General features: G+C 47.2%; 2 protein-coding genes and 1 pseudogene across 2 annotated transcripts; all 3 read left to right on the forward strand.

The window, feature by feature from the left end:
- Positions 1–3,122: 3,122 nt before the first annotated feature.
- LOC125519570 (uncharacterized) lies at positions 3,123–4,360 on the forward strand. The gene has a single exon (XM_087536079.1). It carries the CDS (start codon positions 3,126–3,128, stop codon positions 4,293–4,295), a length of 1,170 nt encoding a protein of 389 aa, XP_087392205.1. The 5' UTR covers positions 3,123–3,125; the 3' UTR covers positions 4,296–4,360.
- A 4,887-nt stretch (positions 4,361–9,247) lies between these two features.
- LOC147962619 (uncharacterized) lies at positions 9,248–10,727 on the forward strand. The gene is made up of 2 exons (XM_087534247.1): positions 9,248–9,322; positions 9,882–10,727. Exons 1-2 carry the CDS (start codon positions 9,248–9,250, stop codon positions 10,725–10,727), a joined length of 921 nt encoding a protein of 306 aa, XP_087390373.1.
- Positions 10,728–10,903: 176 nt separating this feature from the next.
- On the forward strand, positions 10,904–12,071 carry LOC125519571 (uncharacterized; annotated as a pseudogene).
- Positions 12,072–19,947: the final 7,876 nt, after the last annotated feature.

Genomic DNA, 19,947 nt, shown 5'->3' on the forward strand with positions numbered 1-19,947 from the left:
AGAAAAAAAACATTGTAGTCAATGCCAATACACCTGCCTTACCCCCAATTGGATGCAATAGGATTCAGGTCTACCAAGTTTAAGGGTAAATCTAACATGACATAAAAAGTTTGAACATGTACTGGATGATAATTCATCTCAATAAAAAAACATAGTTGCATATTTTTTTTTCACTCTTCTCCATTCAATTTTGTTCTGGATGTGATTAGGTTTAGTGAGTTGGAGTATGTCTATCCAAATATGAATTCCTGGATGTAATGGAGCCCAAGTTTTTTTATTGAGATTCGCCCAAGTTAAATACAGTGCAAAAATCCGAGTTAGATTCCTTTTTTAGTTCATGTACATATGTACCAGTCTATCTTGGTATTAGAAGTTTAATTTTTTATAGTAATATGCATTTTAATCGGTAGTAACTACATACATATGGTGGCAGATAATATGTACGAGGCATGTGCATGGTCAGATTTTTTTAATAATAGTGTATTAGTATTTCAGTAAATATCATATTGATTCAAAATTCAGTTTGGACACGGTACATACCAAATTATTTCTATTTGGTTTCAGTATATTCCACATTTACCAAAATTGACCTGAATTCAAGAAAGAGGAAACCATATTTTACTTTTGTCCATATGTTAATTTTTTTTGAGAATTTTAATTTTAGGAAGTGGCTAATATAATCGAAGTGAGCATGTTCAGAGCAATACAGAACCAAAGGGGTGCACAAAAGTGCAACCATCAAAGCATGTACAGAAGCTCGATGACAAGACTATTTCCTCTATAGATTTATAATTTGCACTATATACGTTCAAGATTAAGCTTTTGTATTCTCTCTTATCAAAAGAAGGAACAAGAAAGGTAGATAATAATAAAAATTGGCATCTGATGTCTGCATTGATATATATATTATCTTTTGAAAAATATAAAAAGTCAAATTATTTTTCTTATGATTGATTCTGTGAGGCTCTCTCATTGTCTATCTAATAGTAAATTGCTAAATTTGTCTAGAGACGTGCAGAATAGGTGAGAGGTGAACAGGCAATAAGAAAAAAAAATCAATATTGTGAAGGCATTACATACCATCATCAGAAGTCAAAAGTAGTTTGATTTCTTATCTAAATGGAGAGAAGATTAGTATATGCTTCATGTCATATTCTATTATTTAATATACAATTTTCCTTTTTAGTACAAAAAGATATGGATATTAAACCCAATGGTAAGATAAGATGTAACTTTTCCACCAAAAAATGTTGGACATTTCAATTTCTTGCTCCTGGTAAATAAAATTAGCCAAAAAAATTCATCCATATTTTATAATGTAGGCCAAGTTAAAGTACTAGCTTACTCGCACGGGTTGGCGACTAGTAATAATAATATTTGTTACAGTGTAGCACATGAGACATCCATATTCCTTCCTGACGATAAAGGGCTTCCCCATTTTATATATTATAAAGCAACCATCCGATACATCCATCTTGCTGGGGCCGCGGCACAATCAAGCCTAAAAGAAAAACAATAGGAAGAACGAGAAACAAAAGCCGACACCGGTAGATCAATAAAATGAAGATGACCAGCAACTGCTGCACCATCTGGAGAAGTGCCACCGTGGACCTAGCACTTCAAAGCGTCGCGTACCGAGAAGCACCTTCAAAAAGAAATGCGACGGCGATGTTGCTGTTGCCCAGACAAGTCCTAGGGTTTCCCCCCCTACGCAAAGGACAGTGGGGAAGGGGTATACTCGACGCCATCAAGGAAGGTCCGGTGGTACCCGCAGGCATCACCGCGTCGATGCCGGATAAGCCACCAAGGATTTCTCCCGACCCAAAACAACAAACACCATCCCGGACGATCCGTAGTGCACCAACCAACCTGCTGCCCACCAGCCTGTGCCCCCACGGTCACCGAACCAACTTCGCTGTCTCACTGAGGCCACCGACACGAGGCACCTAGAGGAGGGAAGAGGAGCCAACGGGCTCGGGGGCATCCACAACTCAGCCGATCGAAGGGGACAACCTCCACTGCCGCCGCGGAGCCGACCAGACGTGACGACAAGGGCCTACCTACTGGACCGGCCGGACCCAAATGGGTCCGGACAGGCCCTGCCGCCACGCTGCATCACGCCGGCCGACGAAGCCACCACCACCCATAGACCACCAACGCCTCACCACCACCACCAGGGAGCCGCGCCGCCATGAGCCAGACTACCGGCCCGCCCCAACCCAGATGGGCCCAATAGGGCCAAAATCTGGGTCGAGCTGGCGCCCCTAGCCAGCTGCAGCACCACGCTGCCCCGCTGCATCGAGGGCACCCGAGGCCCGCGGGATGCCCACCCGAGCCACACCGCCGCCATCAGAGGGCCCCACGCCCCCTACATGCGCACGGGGAAGGACATGTCCGCCGCCTCCAGCGCCGCGCGGGGCAGGGCCCGGCTGACTATGCCGGCGGTGGCGGCAGTTAGGAGAGAGCGACGGGTAGGGGTGGCTGGAGGGGGACCGAGGGTTCGCCCGTCGCCCACGAGGGGTGGCTGGATGTCCTCCATTTTCCTTCCTTGATGCAGGAGAAGATGATAACTGTGAATTGGTTGAGTATATATACACGCGACCATTTCTACGTACGTAACTGTTTTTGATGGAGCGAGGCACCGACATCCCCGATCAACTCGGCTTGCAATACAAAGCCTTAATTTAGGTCAAAACACCGAAACGAATTCCATGACATCGCAAGTTTGACTCACGCGCGCTCGATCGGCGCCACATACGTACGTACGTACGTATACACGTACAACGTACAGCTAGCCTTATATCGATCGAGATCTTTGTTTCACAATTGTCCACTCGTCCGTCCCTGCTGGTTTCAGAGCCATCACCTTCACCTAGCTAGACTAGGATTCCAAGTGGTGGTCGGTTAGCTTGCTTGCCTCAGCTATTATATATACATGACATGACACATCGTGAAAAGCAACAGCAGCTGCCAAGCAGGAGCGAGGACGTCTCATTGCCGTACGCGTGAGATTGGGCCAACAGCAACCGCCAAGCTCAGCCGCGTGAGATTGCCGTACGTACACGTCACATTGGGCCTGCAGCAGCTGCCAAGCTCAAGAGTGAAAAACCTAGCTAGCGGCCACCATGGCACCAGGACCGCTGCCCGAGTATCATTTGAGAAAAAAAGGACCGCCGCCGGCCCTCCCGGACGAGCTCGTACAAGAGATCCTGCTCCGCATCCCGCCCGACGACCCGGCCAGCCTCCTCCGTTCCTCCCTCGTCTGCAAGTCCTGGAGCGAGGCCGTCTCCCAACGCTGGTTCCGGCGCAGCTTTCACAATCTCCATCCATCACCCACCGTGCTCGGGGTTCTTCATGACTGGCACGATGAACCCATCCCTACCTTCATCCCGGCCACCGCGTCGCCATTCTCCCTCGCCGCCCCAGATCGCTTGCTCTGGAGTGCCGTCGATTGCCGCCATGGCCGCGCCCTCTTCCTCTCTAAGGACCGTACTGAGGAATTCCTGGTGTGGGAGCCAATCACGGGTGCCCAGCAGCGCGTACCTATCCCCGTGGCGTTCCAGTTCGGCAACACCACCGCAGCCGTGTTCTGCGCAGCTGACGGGTGCAACCACCACGACTGCCACGGTGGTCCGTTCTGCGTGGTCTTTGTCTTCTCCGTCTCTGATGAAGACACTGACTACGACCTATATGAGACGTCGGCATGTCTCTACTTCTCCGAGATTGGTGCCTGGGGCGAGCCGACCTTAATGCACAACAACTTCATTGTGGACTTCACATATTATTCCAGCGTGCTTGTTGGGAGGTCTTTCTTGTACTTCATGACATGTGGTGGGTTTATCCTGGAGTATGACCTGGCAAGGCATGGACTGACTTGGTTCGACACACCAGACTCTTGCCATTCTAAGGATGAACCCACTTGCAACCTCATGCTGGCGGAGGACGGTGGACTAGGACTCGCCGAAGAACTGGATCCGCATCTGCAATTGTGGTCAAGGGAGGTAGTGGATGGTCGATGGGTGCCGGGCCGAATCATCTACTTGGAAAGTTTGCCGTCCCTATATGGTGCTCCCGTGGGTGCACAATGTCCAGTGCATGTGTTGGGCTTCGCTGAGGAAGCAAACACCATTTTCGTGACCACGGCTGCTGGCCTCTTCGCAGTCCAAGTAAAATCAGGGAAGGCGACCAGGGTGTGCGATGATCATGGCTACGGCAAGCTGATTCCAATCGCTGGCTTGTACACTCCTATGCCCAGAGGTGAGCACATGAGAAAAGTGGCGGCTTCCAGTTGTTAGCTCTCCTTCAATGGCAACTTTACTTCCCTGAGGGAGGTTAGCTTTGGGAGTTGCTGTTGAGTTGTACAGTGTCTGTCTTGTACTCTTGTAGATGCATGTACGTGTGTTTCAGTTGTAACTGTAGGACCTAGCTAGTTTTGAGGTCTGCTAGCTAGCTGTCTTGTACTCTTGTACATCTATGTCCCAGCTGCATCTAGGAGGGATCTGTATTCGATAAGTTTGCTTGACAAGTCGATCGCTGTTTTTTTTTCCTCTCGTCCGAATCGATGGGTTTGCCAACTACGTGCATGCGCCAACAGTACGGAGCATGCATGCCTGCGTGCCTAACCTACTCTCTCTCGCCGGTTCTTAACAAAGAACAAAGGAACGATACGCGTGCACGTTGTTTACGACGACACAATCTCTCGTCTGTTTTTTTTCTCTCGACACAATTCATGGTCACCATGGCTATGTTTGATCTGCCTGCCCTCTTGTGGTAAGAGCACACCCTTTCTCTCGATCTGACCTTCTTCATTCTTTCAAAGAATGAAATCTTGGGATATATGGTACTTACAACTCAAGCTGGTGATGAGTTGCTTGTGATGTCGATGGTTGTAGATACTTATCAGGCAAAGATGTTGTGGCTAGACAACAGCTAGCTAGCTGGCCGGATATGGATGCATGCAAGAGTTGTTCAAATACGTTGGCACAAACATGCGCATGAGCCCGGCGCACCACCCTCAAACAGATGGCCAGTCAGAACGAGTGAACCAATGTCTCGAGACCTTTCCGCACCTCTTTACCAAGTCTTGCCCAAAACGCTGGAGTCATTGGCTGCCACTCGCCCCGGTCTGGTATAACTCTGCCCCTCATTCTACCATCGGGACGTCTCCTTTCAAGGCTATGTTCAATCGACAGCCGCAACAGTGGGGGATCACAGCTACCAACGTGATCATACTACTGTCCCTCCAGGCCTGGCTTGAGGAACGTTCAATGATGTAGCAACAAATTCAGCCTCAGCTGAACCGCGCCAGACAATGCATGAAGATGCAAGCTGATAGGAAATGCACCTTCCGCAGATTTCACGTTGACGATATGGTCTTTTTGAAGCTACAATTGTATTTGCAAACTTCAGTTGCAACCTGTGCCTACCACAAGCTTGCTTTCCGCTACTATGGCCCCGACCATGTCATCTGGCATGTCAATGACGTGTCGTATGAACTCTAGTTGCCGGCCACGCACAAGTGCATCCACTTTTCCATGTGTCGCAACTGTGCCAACCATCCTTCCTTGTACGCAAGTTCCACTCATCTACATACCAATACTGACGTCCCAATTGTTCCTATAGAGATCCTGCAAACACACTAGCGCAAACGGCACGGCTCCATGATCAAGCAAGTACGCTTCCGATGGTCCAACTCTGATGCTGTCACTGATACATGGGAAGACAAGCTGGAGCTCCACACTCGCTTTCCGGCAACCACGGCTCGGGGGCAAGCCACCACTCAAGAAGAGGGGGATGTTACCACCCTTGACAAGGCAACCCCACCTGCACCAAGGCTCGCTCGGCAGGGACGACCCAACACTATGACAAGTGGGCCCGAGTGGGTGAACCAAGTGGCGGCGATTGCTTAAGACCAAGTGACGACTCGATCAAGGCATCTAGAGGATCACGACATCAATGGCACGGCACCCGGGTCCCACTTACCTCCCTCGCATGTTCTTCCTTCCCTGATTCCCCAATTCGTGTAATCCCGAATTGGTATCACCACCATATCAAATCTTGTAGCTACTGAAATACTCCCTCCGTTCCAGAATATAAGGTGTATTGTTTGTCGTGCAAGTCAACCACTTGAATGTTTGACCAAGGTTATAGAATAAATCTTCCATTGTTGTCCAACAAAGCAACAACCTAAGAGTATTGATTGATAGCAGAGACAACCAGGACCAATTGGACTCCTGGCAATTTACTGGGGTGGAACTAAATATTCCAACAAAAGAGTATACTTGGAATATATTGGAAACCCTACTCATGCTCCAAATCCTTTCCACTGGATATGGAAGTCTTGCTCTTTGGCCAAGCAGAAATTATTCTTCTGGTTACTACTTCAGGACAGACTTAGAAGGAAAAACTTCTACATTGAGACAAGCAGATGTGTTCTATGTGATGAAGAGCCCAATGAACATTTGATACATCTATGTTTCAGTTGTGATTTCAGTCAGAATTTTTGGCTAGCCATTTGTTTCCAATGGAATACAAATTATGATCTCATGGAGATTCTCTTGGATGGAAAGAGATAAAACAATGTCAATTGCTTCAAATAATGTTTAATTGCAGGTTGCTGGAGCTTGTGGAAACACAGAAACAACATCATCTTTGATCACAAAGTAAAGAGCACGGTCTTCTGTATCTCTAGCTTCAAGGAGCACTTTGAAATGATTATCAAAAAGGCAAAACCTAGTTTGAAAGAAGGGATGCCATCTTGGCTAGATTATTTGTAGATTTGCCTTTTATTTGATCACATACTTATATAGCCATTTATAACTGTCTCACCATGTTAATGAAAAATAGAGTTACAGTGGGGATTTTCCCCACTGTGTTTGCTAAAAAAAGATTATAGAATAAACAAACTACATCTGAAATACCAAATAGATAAAATATGAAACTACTTTTCATGATGGATCAAATGATATAAATTTTGTATTGTGGATATTGATATATTTTTCTAAAAACTTGGTCAAACATGACCTTGTTTGACTTTTGAAAAAACAAACACACCTTATATTCTTAGAGATTACATATCGAGTCCCTCACACACACTGTGTCGTCGAAGCTACGGCCATATTTGTCGTGCCTGCTGCCTAGCACTCTGTGGGAGCACACCTTTTTTGGATCTAACTTTCCTTGTGATGGCAGAGATGATATGCCGACACCAAGCGTGTGACAGAAGCGAAAACCCCGACGCTGGGTGAGATATGGATGGAACATGTTCCTGTCAAGGATGTTGATGTGTGTTTGTTTCGGAAGATTCACATAAGCCAATGCAAGCAAAGGTTAGTGTGGAAATGATATATGCATCGGCATTTGTTCACTACTTCCTTCCCTGCGTTGGTCGAGATGTTTTCCTGATGCCATATCTTGACCTTAGAGTTGCAAAGAGTGGTTGTTGAATTATTCAGTTCAGTACAGTACAATAGCTCAAACTTTAGAGGTAGTGAGGGCCATTTGACGGTTTACGGCCACAAATCAATTGATAAAAGAATTGGTAAAGAAAATTAGTTGTCTTGATCTTAGCTGAACTCCAGTAGTTGTAAAACTTTAGAGATAATACTAATGCTCAAACTGTTGGTAAAGAAAGATGCAGTCAAAGTGGTTTTGATTTTTTTATCTGTATGTAGACAGTAATTTGTTTTCCTTGTAATTGATTCAACTATAAAACATGGCCGCAGTTTTAAATTACTTTGTACAGTAGAAAATGTTTTGTTTGCAAGGCAAATTTGACGCGCTGCTATGGCTCTCCTAGTGAATAATGCATGAGCCCTGGCTATTTGAGTTATAAAGATTGGGATGCCTTTTGATGGCAAAATGGAAAACTATTGTTGGTTATTTGCTGCACACTAGTAGCTAGTTAGCTAGCTAGAAATGAATCGGCTTTGGCTCATGTATTGATCCATCCTTTCCAGTCGCAGGAATTGCTTTTCACTTGTGTGGTGCCCTGGCGGGCGGATGCGTTTCTTTCCGACGTGTTATACTGCCGAAATTTTCCGTTCAAATTGTAAGGAAAGAAAAGCATTAGGGTGTTGACTGCAAGTTATTAGATCAAGATTAGGTTGTTTGTAAGGAATCAAGCATTCATTTTTTTTTGCCAGATAAGAACCCCGTTTTCTACTACGTATATTTGCTATAGTGTACTGAATGAATCGCGCACTTCTCTTGCGTTTCTTTCAAAAATAATAATAATATTTGTTACAGTGTAGCACATGAGACATCCATATTCCTTCCTGACGATAAAGGGCTTCCCCGTTTTATATATTATAAAGCAACAATCCGATACATCCAGCTTGCTGGGGCCATGGCACAATCAAGCCTAAATGAAAAACAAGAGAAAGAACGAGAAATAAATGCCGACACCGGTAGATCAATAAAATGAAGATGACCAGCAAACGCTGCACCATCTGGAAAAGTGCCAGCGCGCACCTAGCACTTCAAAGCGTCGCGTACCGAGCAGCACCTTCAAAAAGGAATGCGACAGAGATGTTGCTGTTGCCCATACAAGTCCTAGGGTTTCCCCCCGAACGCAAAGGACAGTGGGGAAGGGGTATACTCGACGCCATCCAGGAAGGTCCGGTGGTGCCCGCAGGCATCACCGCGTCGATGCCGAACAAGCCACCAGGGATTTCTCCCGACCCAAAAGAACAAACACCACCCCGGAGGATCCGTAGTGCACCACCCAACCTGCCGCCCACCAGCCTGTGCCCCCACGGTCACCGGACCAACTTCACCGTCTCACTGAGGCCACCGACACGAGCCACCTAGAGGAGGGAAGAGGAGCCAACGGGCTCGGGGGCATCCACAACTCAGCGGACCGGAGGGGACAACATCCACTGCCGCCGCGGAGCCGACCAGACGTGACGACAAGGGCCTACCAGGCCCCTACTGGACTGGCCAGACCCAAATTGGTCTGGACAGGCCCTGCCGCCACGCTGCAGCACGCCTGCCGACGAAGCCGCCACCACCCATAGACCACCAACGCCTCGTCACCACCACCAGGGAGCCGCACCGCCGCGCGCCGGACTGCCGGCCCGCCCCAACCCAGATGGGCCCAATAGGGCCAAAATCTAGGTCGAGCGGGCGCCCCTAGCCAGCAGCAGCACCATGCTGCCCTGCCGCATCGAGGGCACCCGAGGCCCGCGGGATCCCCACCCGAGCCACACCGCCGCCATCAGGGGGCCCCACGTCCCCCTACGTGCGCATGGGGAAGGACATGTCCGCCGCCTCCAGCGCCGTGCGGGGCAGGGCCCGGCTGACCATGCCGGCGGCGGTGGCGGTTAGGAGAGAGTGACAGGTAGGGGTGGCTGGAGGGGGACCGAGGGTTCGCCGTTCGCCCACGAGGGGTGGCTGGATGTCCTCCATGTTCCTTCCTTGATGCAGGAGAAGATGATAACTGTGAATTGGTTGAGTATATATACGCGCGACCATTTCTACGTACGTAACTGTTTTTGATGGAGCGAGGCACCGACATGCCCGATCAACTCAGCTTGCAATACAAAGCCTTAATTTAGGTCAAAACACCGAAACGAATTCCATGACATCGCAAGTTTGACTCACGCGCGCTCGATCCGCGCCACATACGTACGTACGTATACACGTACAGCTAGCCTTATGTCGATCGAGATCTTTGTTTCACAATTGTCCACTCGTCCGTCCGTGCTGGTTTCAGAGCCATCCCCTTCACCTAGCTAGACCAGGATTCCAAGTGGTGCTCGGTTAGCTTGCTTGCCTCAGCTATTATATATACATGACATGACACATCGTGAAAAGCAACAGCAGCTGCCAAGCAGGAGCGAGGACGTCTCATTGCCGTACACGTGAGATTGGGCCAACAGCAGCCGCCAAGCTCAACAGAGCAAAACCTAGCAGCGCGTACTGAGGAATTCCTGGCGTGGGAGCCAATCACGGGTGCCCAGCAGCGCGTACCTATCCCTGTGGCGTTCCAGTTCGGCAACACCACCGCAGCCGTGTTCTGCGCAGCTGACGGGTGCAACCACCACGACTGCCACCGCGGTCCGTTCTGCGTGGTCTTTGTCTTCTCCGTCTCTGATGAAGACGCTGGCTACGACCTATATGACACGTCGGCATGCGTCTACTCATCTGAGACTGGTGCCTGGGGCGAGCCGACCTTAATGCGTGACAGATACCTCATGGACTTCGAATACTTTTCCAGCGTGCTAGTTGGGAGGTCTTTCTTGTACTTCATGTCATGTGGTGGGTTGATCCTGGAGTATGACCTGGCAAGGCATGGACTGACTTGGTTCGATACACCAGACTCTTGCCATTCTAAGGGTAATCCGCCCACTTGCAACCTCATGTTGGCGGAGGAAGGTGGACTAGGACTCGTCGAAGAACTGGATCCGCATCTGCAATTGTGGTCATGGGAGGTGATGGATGCCCGATGGGTGCCGGGCCGAATCATCTACCTGGAAAGTTTGTCCCTAGTAAATGGTGCTCCAGTGGGTGCAAAATGTCCGATGCATGTGTTGGGCTTTGCCGAGGGAGCAAATGTCATTTTTGTGACCACTGCTGCAGGCCTCTTCGCAATCCAAGTACAATCAGGGCAGGCGACCAGGGTGTGCGATGATCATGGATACGGTAAGCTGATTCCGATCGTCGGCCTTTACACTCCTATGCCCCGAGGCGAGGACTTGAGAAACTTGCCGGCTTCCGGTTGTTAGCTCTCCTTCAATGGCAACTTCCCTAAGGGAGGTTAGCTTTGAGAGTTGCTGTTGAGTTGTAATAACGCAAAGTTGCATTGTAATAAGGTGACTGTCCTGTAGTACATGTACGTGTGTTTCCGTTGTAACTGCTAGCTAGCTAGTCCTAAGGAACCTCCTTGATTGGGCCTGCAGCAGCTGCCACCATGGCACCAGGACCGCTGCCGGAGTATCATTTGAGAAAAAAAGGACCGCCGCCGGCCCTCCCAGACGAGCTCGTATAAGAGATCCTGCTCCACATCCCGCCCGATGACCCGGCCAGCCTCCTCCGTGCCTCCCTCGTCTGCAAGTCCTGGAGCGGGGCCGTCTCCCAACGCTGGTTTCGGCGTAGCTTCCACGATCTCCATCCATCACCCACCGCGCTCGGGGTTCTTCATGACTGGCATGACGAGGCCATCCGTACCTTCATCCCTGCCACCTTGTCGCCTTTCTCCCTCGCCGCCCCCGACCGCTTGCTTTGGCAGGCCGTCGACTGCCGCCACGGCCGCACCCTCTTCCTCTCCGAGGGTCGTACCGAAGAATTCCTTGTCTGGGAGCCAATCACGGGTGCCCAGCAGCGCGTAGCTGTGCCCTTGGCCTTCCAGTTCGGCCACACCACCGCAGCCGTGTTCTGCGCAACGGACGGGTGCAACCACCACGAATGCCACGGGGCTCCCTTCTGGGTGGTCTTTGTTTCCTCCATCTATGCCGAAGATGCTCACGACGACCCGTTTATCACGTCGGTGTGCGTCTACTCGTCTGAGGCTGCCGCCTGGGGCGAGCCGACCTTAATGCACCACAATTTCATCGTGGACTTCACATTTTATTCTAGCGTGCTTGTTGGGAGGTCTTTCTTGTACCTCATGACATGTGGTGCGTTGATCCTGGAGTATGACTTGGCAAGGCATGGGCTGACTTGGTTCGACACACCAGACTCTTGCCACTCTAAGGATGATCCCACTTGCAACCTCATGCTGGCGGAGGACGGTGGACTAGGACTCGTCGAAGAACTGCATCCGCATCTGCAATTGTGGTCATGGGAGGTGACGGATGCTCGATGGGTACCAGGCCGAATCATCTTCTTGGAAAATGTGTCCCTACTAAATGGTGCTCGAGTGGGTGCACCATGTCCGGTGCATGTGTTGGGCTTCGCAGAGGGAGCAAACACCTTTTTCGTGACCACGGCCGCCGGTCTCTTTGCAATCCAAGTAAAATTAGGAAAGGCGACCAAGGTGTGCGATGATCATGGCTACGGCAAGCTGATTCCAATCATCGGCTATGCCCCGATGCGAGCACTTGAGGAAATTGCCGGCTTCCAGTTGTTAGCTCTCCTTCGATGGCAACTTTACTTCGGTGTCTGGTTGGCTTTGGGAGTTGCTTGAGTTGTAAGGTGACTGTGTTCTACACGTACGTGTGTTTCCAATGTAACTGCAGGACCTAGTCTACGGCACCTCCTTGATCTATGTCCCTACATGTAGGATCGATCGCCCCTGTATTCATTGAATGATCCCCCTTGAGCGCCATGTCCTTCTAAAGTTTAGAAATCACGTCATATTTTGTCACTTTTGCAGACCAAACCATATTGTACAAATATATACGCTTACATACAGAATAACAAACCTGTTCCCAATTTCGGGATGGACAACGAGTACAGTTGTTATGTCTTCAAACGCACATGTTCTAGAATGATAATGTACATGCAAACATTCGGTCTCCACCTACGTTGGCTGCAGGGTTCTTCTTCCTTCCTTCCCAGCCCTTCATGTCAGACATGTTAGATATAATCTTGATGGACTATGTATCTGCATGTCATTTTATTTCTGCATGAGTTAGCGTTGTGTAGGGCCAATGCATTAGCAGATGTACGTCTGAAACGTAGTCAGCTAGAAGCATGTACTAAGAGTTTCAAAAAAAAAAAGAAGCATGTACTAAGGAGTGCTGAGGTGCCGTGTGAAGGGGACATCGCCGTGTGAGATGCACGGCGCTGCATGCAAGCTGGATAATGCAACAGGCTGCATAGACGTAGAGTTAGTTGTGTGTGAGCCGAGTGACTCGGTCAAGTAGAAGATTTGTTAGCCGGTGTGGAGTTTGCATGTACCTGCATTAGTGGAGTAGCCTCACATGTTGTGGACGTGGGCTAGTCAGTTAGTTAGTGGTGTTAGTGGGCGAATGCGGTGCCCAGGCTGTGCGTGCGTGAGTCTACTTAAAGATGTGTAAGCATGCTTCCTTTTGTCAAGAGAATAGAGAAGAAAACTTGTGGCTGTGTGATACAGCGCAAGGCCAAAACTTTTTGCATCTTTTATCAGTTGTTTGACGCAGCAGAGGGAGAGAGAGTTTCAGGGAGCTGAGAGAGTTAGCTCCAACAAGACACATACAACATTGATCGCTGAGGAATGTACCGATTCGCCGCATTGTTTGGCCAACTAACTGATGGATGAAGAACTCGAAGGCAGATGTGGCGGCACCGCCCTGTTTCTTTCTTTCTTTCTATCTAGCCTAACCTGATGACCATCTTCATCTTCATCTTCTAGGTCTGGTTATTTCTCAGTGAATACGGTAAGAGCAGCGATCTCCCCTATGCGACGGGGAGCACCAGCACCTTCTTCGCCTTCCCAGCATGTCAACACTAGGTGGTACCTCTACCTCCGCACCTTGCGGGTGGCGCTGCTCCAACTCTTACTCGTCCAAGGTGCCGGTCCAAGCCACTGCAAATGGTGGTTTCATCCACCCGTTACTGCGCACACTACTAATTTTTCAACATAGCGCCAACTGCCTGGTTGTCAACGCTGCTCCATTAGATCGGACAAACAGGTGAAAAGCTCGAGCATGTGAGGGAAGAGGCCTACCCACATACTTTTCTTAGGTGTCCTACCCACATACTTAGTGTGTATATTAATCATATGAATATTAGTAAATATTCCTTGCATTCAAGGGCCTACCGAATATGTAATAAAAATTAAACGTCTAAAAAAACAAAAGACTCGATTATAGTCCACAGTATAAAGCAAGTTAAGTTAAGCTAGTCTCCCTCGGGTGAATGATTTACCATTGATAGAGAGTGGGCACACATAACCAACAGATCATGCGCAAAAAAATAACTAATAGGTTACCAAACGCACTATTATATGTCACACACATTTGAGCAAAAATGATACTTCCTCCATCTAGGTGCATTAGGCATCTTACGAAAACATCTTGTGTAATCTAGATGTTTTCATTTCCGTACGTCTAATCAAAGACCGCTATCAAGATATTTCATATATCATAAAATATACAGAGCTATAATTAATAAGACTGTAGACTGAAAATAAAGAAGTGCATCGCTTTTTTTTAGAATACACACAAAAACATACACGCCATATCCATGCAATCGTCACAAATTAATTGAGAAAACATATTTTTTTAATTTACTATTTTCTGTCAGCTAAGTGGATTTGGTTAATTACTTTTAAGGTGCAATGTGTAAAAAATGTAACTTTTATGAAAAAATGCAGTATATTACTTATTATTGTGATTTCACAAAAAAACTATTTATAGTTAAGTACTAAAATTTAGTGTAAATAATTATATTTATTTTGGTTCTAATAACGAACGGCCGTGAAACCAACTCCAACTCAGATGTTAAAAGGAAACTCGACCGGCCACCTTCTTACCCGAAATTCAACGTTCCCCTCCTAATGAGCAGGAAGACAAGGAACCCTTTTTTGACAGTGTGAAGGCCATATTAGGAATGCTTGAAGTATGCAGTGAGTTTGCTCAAAATATCTCTTTTAACTCAAGGAGAATATAATGTTCGCTGCCTGCTAGTTATCTGATGCAACAACACTGGCAGATTATCTTGTGAAGAAGGTAAACACTACTCTACTTAGTCTGAATTAGCCGTAGATGACAGACTGATTGTTACTACAGGTGCATCCTAATTGGAAAAAAATATTCTTGACTGTATTTCTGGAATTATGCAATTATGAAAATATATGCCAAGGAAAATATCCAAAAGCAACCATTAACTAAAGCTTTATTATCGGCATTCTAGGGTTCAAGTTTTAGCCTAAAAGCCTGTCATATTAAGCTCTTACTCTCTGCATTGCTCTTTTAACTTAATAATGTTGCTATTGTTTTCAGGATTATAATAAATGCAGATGCCACATATATCAAAATGGTTAGCGAGCAGTTTGATAGATGCCATGGAATGCTACTTCAGTATGGTGAGTTTCTTTCTAGTGTTGTAACTCCGTCGACCAGTGTTCAACTAGTACCTCTGCTGGAAGATCTTCTTTATAAATATCATATGAAGCCAGACGTAATACACTCGTATCTTGTGCACTCTATAATTTTTCAATGTGCAAGCAGATTCCATTGTTTTCCACGCATCCACTCGAGTGGACATCTCAGCATTTTTCTTCATTCTAGGTTGCTGTTCTTACATGCCGGCCTGTAATGAGGCTTTTCAACAGCGCTAATGGTGGTGAGGCCAGACTTGTTAACTTCTGGATGACAATGAAGAAGGGGAGCCTGTATCATGTGATTAAATGATCTTGCATGGGGATAGAAGTTAATCACGTAAGTCTTTTATGAACATCCGTGAAGAGTCGTTCAAATCATCTATTCAATGGTATGGGTCATCACAGACAATACCTGGCTCACCTACACCTGTCTAACGAAATCCACATTGCAAAATATTGCCACAAAAACCTCACATGTAAATGCAATACTCTATGCACTTGCAAAATTTCTTTCAAACGTACACGTTGTCCATTGAAAAGAAGGGTTTACAGATAGTTGCTGTACAAGTTTACTCCATTGTCCATTCATTTATTGTGCAGATCACAAATGAACACATTGTAATGTGATTTCCTTTTAGTTTGTCTTGGAACTTCCAAACCCGCTGTTTGATGTTTCTTCTTCAACACAAAGGGTACAAGTGTTTCTGGGATTGAAAATAGCACGTCTTAGTTATTCCATTTTCATGTTTTGGTTCATGCTGAAAAGTAAATTACAAAGGAAGGTAGGTTCAGAGAAAATATGTACCCTTCAGAACATTGGAGTACAATTATGAGAATTTGATCCCCTCCTGTTTACCGCTAAAAGATTAGTGAAGATCTTGTGTCCTTGGAAGCTGGTAGGGAACTAGCTACTATGGGTAGGTTTGGTTTGAGTCCAAGTTAGCCGTACCAAACATTTGGCTAGCCAAAATATCGTTAAAGCTTTTGGTTGCCTATGAGTTGTCCAATATTGGCTAGAAAAACGAACCTACCCTATACCTTAATAGTGGTTTGTTTTAGAAACTTATAATTTAACTGTTTATGCCTCCTTAAGGTTAACTTTGGTTCAAATTTTCTGTTTCTAAATGAACTTGTTGGAACTTTATTGATATTATTTTAGGTTTGATTCATATGAAGTTTGCTGTATTCTGTTTTCTTGCAGGTGGCAGATCTTCTCAACACAATCCGAACAATTTTGCCAGCAAAAGCCTGGAATGCTCTTGTTTTGACAGAGGATGAGAAGAAAACGAGCAAGCGTAGAAAGAATGACCCTTCACTTGCGGAAGTCATTACTGAATACGGTACGTGATCTCTCTGAAAATCAGTGTGTTTTACTCAGTTTTCACTTGCTATACGACTGATGTTTTAGTGTGTATACAGTATCATTGTTTTCTGCTTTAGTGTGCATACAGTATCATTGTTAGTATATTTGTGTTTACTTTAGTGTGATGCAGTCAGTTCCTTTTTCGTTTGATTTCTCAGGCATCGTAACAATAATTAGGATATATTGCGCTGATGAACTATCAAGTTAGATTTGGTCCTTGTTGAATGATTTGATGACAGATTGCAGTTGACATCACGGGTGGCAAATGTACACCTAACTGGTTCCCTGTTTCCGGTAAAACTAGCTTAATAGAGTGAGCCAAATATACGATAGCTCCCACCACAAAGGGGTGAGCAGCGAAACACACACACCATGCATCCAAGTTTACCTATCTGTCTTTAGCCAGCCGGTTGTGGCGTCCCTTTTCTGGCAAGTTTGTCGTCCTAGCCATTTTGGTTCTGTGTGAGCCTTTTTTTTCAGTTCGAGACTTTTAAGACCTTGTTGGAACCTATTTATTTGTTTTAATAAGAGGGCCGTATTTATCGTTCTAATGCAGAGGCCGGGGTGAACCCCCTTTTCGAAAAAAAACCATGCACCCAAGCACTTAGACTCACAAAGAGCCGCTACCCCCCTCCCTCCAGCTAGCTAGGGCCCAAAGCTGCAATTCCTGAAGAATGAGAGAAGATAACCCTTCCTCCTTCACCCTGTTGATGCTTACAAAAAACTCTAGCAATCCTTTGCTTCCATAAGCTCCAGCAAGTGAGCATGACCATGGAGTCAAAACCCCTCCTCTTTGTTGAGGAACGTTGCAGAAAACAAAAATTTTCCTACGGTTTCTCCAAGATCCATTTATGAGTTCATCTAGCAACGAGTGATCGGATTGCATCTACATACCTTTGTAGATCACGGGCGGAAGCGTTCAAGGACGGGGATGAGGAAGTCGTACTCGACGTGATCCAAATCACCGGAGATCCTAGCGCCGAACGGACGGCACCTCCGTGTTCAACACACGTACGGTCAGCGTGACGTCTCCTCCTTCTTGATCCAGCAAGGGGGGAGGAGAGGTTGATGAAGATCCAGCAGCACGACGGCGTGGTGGTGGATGCAGGGCGTCACCGTAGCAGGGCTTCGCCGTAGTACTGCGAGAGGGAGAGGTGAAGCAGGGGAGAGGGAGGCACCAAGACTCAAGGTGTGGCTGCCCCCTCCCTCCCCCCCCCTTATATAGGCTCCCCTCGTGGGGGGCGCCGGCCCTAGGAGATGGGATCTCCTAGGGGGGCGGCGGCCAAGGGTGGAGTAGCCACCAAGGCAAGGTGGGGCGCCCCCCCCACCCCTAGGGTTTCAACCCTAGGCGCATGGGGTGGGCCTAGGGGGGCGCACCAGCCCACTATGGGCTGGTTCCCCTCCCCACTTTGGCCCATGGGGCCCTCCGGGATGGGTGGCCCCACCCGGTGGACCCCCGGGACCCTTCCGGTGGTCCCGGTACAATACCGGTGACCCCGAAACTCTCCCGATGGCCGAAACTGCACTTCCTATATATAATTCTTTACCTCCGGACCATTCCGGAACTCCTCGTGACGTCCAGGATCTCATCCGGGACTCCGAACAACTTTCGGGTTACTGCATATTCATATCTCTACAACCCTAGCGTCACTGAACCTTAAGTGTGTAGACCCTACGGGTTCGGGAGACATGTAGACATGACCGAGACGACTCTCCGGTTAATAACCAATAGCGGGATCTGGATACCCATGTTGGCTCCCACATGCTCCTCGATGATCTCATCGGATGAACCACGATGTCGAGGATTCAAGCAAACCCGTATACAATTCCCTTTGTCAATCGGTACGTTACTTGCCCGAGATTCGATCATCGGTATCCCAATACCTCGTTCAATCTCGTTACCGGCAAGTCACTTTACTCGTACCGTAATGCATGATCCCGTGACCAGACACTTGGTCACCTTGTGCTCATTGTGATGATGCATTACCGAGTGGGCCCAGAGATACCTCTCCATCATACGGAGTGACAAATCCCAGTCTTGATCCGTGTCAATCCAACAGACACTTTCGGAGATACCCGTAGTATACCTTTATAGTCACCCAGTTACGTTGTGACGTTTGGTATACCCAGAGCAGTCCTACGGTATCCGGGAGTTACACGATCTCATGGTCTAAGGAAAAGTTACTTGACATTGTAAAAACTGTAGCAAACGAACTACACGATCTTGTGCTATGTTTAGGATTGGGTCATGTCCATCACATCATTCTCCTAATGATGTGATCCCGTTATCAATGACATCCCCATGTCCATAGCCAGGAAACCATGACTATCTGTTGATCAACGAGCTAGTCAACTAGAGGCTCACTAGGGACACATTGTGGTCTATGTATTCACACATGTATTACGATTTCCGGATAATACAATTAAAGCATGAACAATAGACAATTATCATGAACAAGGAAATTTAATAATCATTTTATTATTGCCTCTAGGGCATATTTCCAACAGTCTTCCACTTGCACTAGAGTCAATCATCTAGTTACATTGTGATGAATCGAACACCCATGGAATTCTGGTGTTGATCATGTTTTGCTCTAGGGAGAGGTTTAGTCAACGGATCTACTACATTCAGGTCCGTATGTACTTTACAAATCTCTATGTCTCCATTTTGAACACTTTCACGAATGGAGTTGAAGCGACGCTTGATATGCCTGGTCTTCCTGTGAAACCTGGGCTCCTTGGCAAGGGCAATAGCTCCAGTGTTGTCACAGAAGAGAGTCATCGGGCCCGACGCATTGGGTATGACTCCTAGGTCGGTAATGAACTCCTTCACCCAGACTGCTTCGTGTGCTGCCTCCGAGGCTGCCATGTACTCCGCTTCACATGTAGATCCCGCCACAACGCTTTGCTTGCAACTGCACCAGCTTACTGCCCCACCATTCAAAATATACACGTATCCGGTTTGTGAGTTAGAGTCATCCAGATCTGTGTCGAAGCTAGCGTCGACGTAACCCTTTACGACGAGCTCTTCGTCACCTCCATAAACGAGAAACATTTCCTTAGTCCTTTTCAGGTACTTCAGGATATTCTTGACCGCTGTCCAGTGTTCCTTGCCGGGATTACTTTGGTACCTTCCTACCAAACTCACGGCAAGGTTTACATCAGGTCTGGTACACAGCATAGCATACATGATAGACCCTATGGCCGAGGCATAGGGGGCGACACTCATCTTTTCTCTATCTTCTGCCGTGGTCGGGCATTGAGCCAAGATCAATCTCGTACCTTGCAATACAGGCAAGAACCCCTTCTTTGACTGATCCATTTTGAACTTCTTTAATATCTTGTCAAGGTACGTACTCTGTGAAAGACCAATGAGGCGTCTCGATCTATCTCTATAGATCTTGATGCCTAATATATAAGCAGCTTCTCCAAGGTCCTTCATTGAAAAACACTTGTTCAAATAGGCCTTTATGCTTTTCAAGAATTCTATATCATTTCCCATCAACAGTATGTCATCCACATACAATATGAGAAATGCTACAGAGCAACCACTCACTTTCTTGTAAACGCAGGCTTCTCCATAAGTCTGCATAAACCCAAACGCTTTGATCATCTC

Source organism: Triticum urartu, chromosome 7A, assembly GCF_056163025.1.
Source record: "Triticum urartu cultivar PI428250 chromosome 7A, HENAU_Tu73, whole genome shotgun sequence".
NCBI lineage: Eukaryota > Viridiplantae > Streptophyta > Magnoliopsida > Poales > Poaceae > Triticum > Triticum urartu.

Excerpts from the sequence above, each read along its gene's own strand:
- LOC125519570 (XM_087536079.1), top strand. The coding sequence starts at position 3,126 with ATGGCACCAGGACCGCTGCCCGAGTATCATTTGAGAAAAAAAGGACCG.
- LOC147962619 (XM_087534247.1), top strand. The coding sequence starts at position 9,248 with ATGGGGAAGGACATGTCCGCCGCCTCCAGCGCCGTGCGGGGCAGGGCC. Across the intron at positions 9,323-9,881 it reads CCATGCCGGCGGCGGTGGCG|CAGCCGCCAAGCTCAACAGA; the intron begins GTTAGGAGAGAG and ends TTGGGCCAACAG.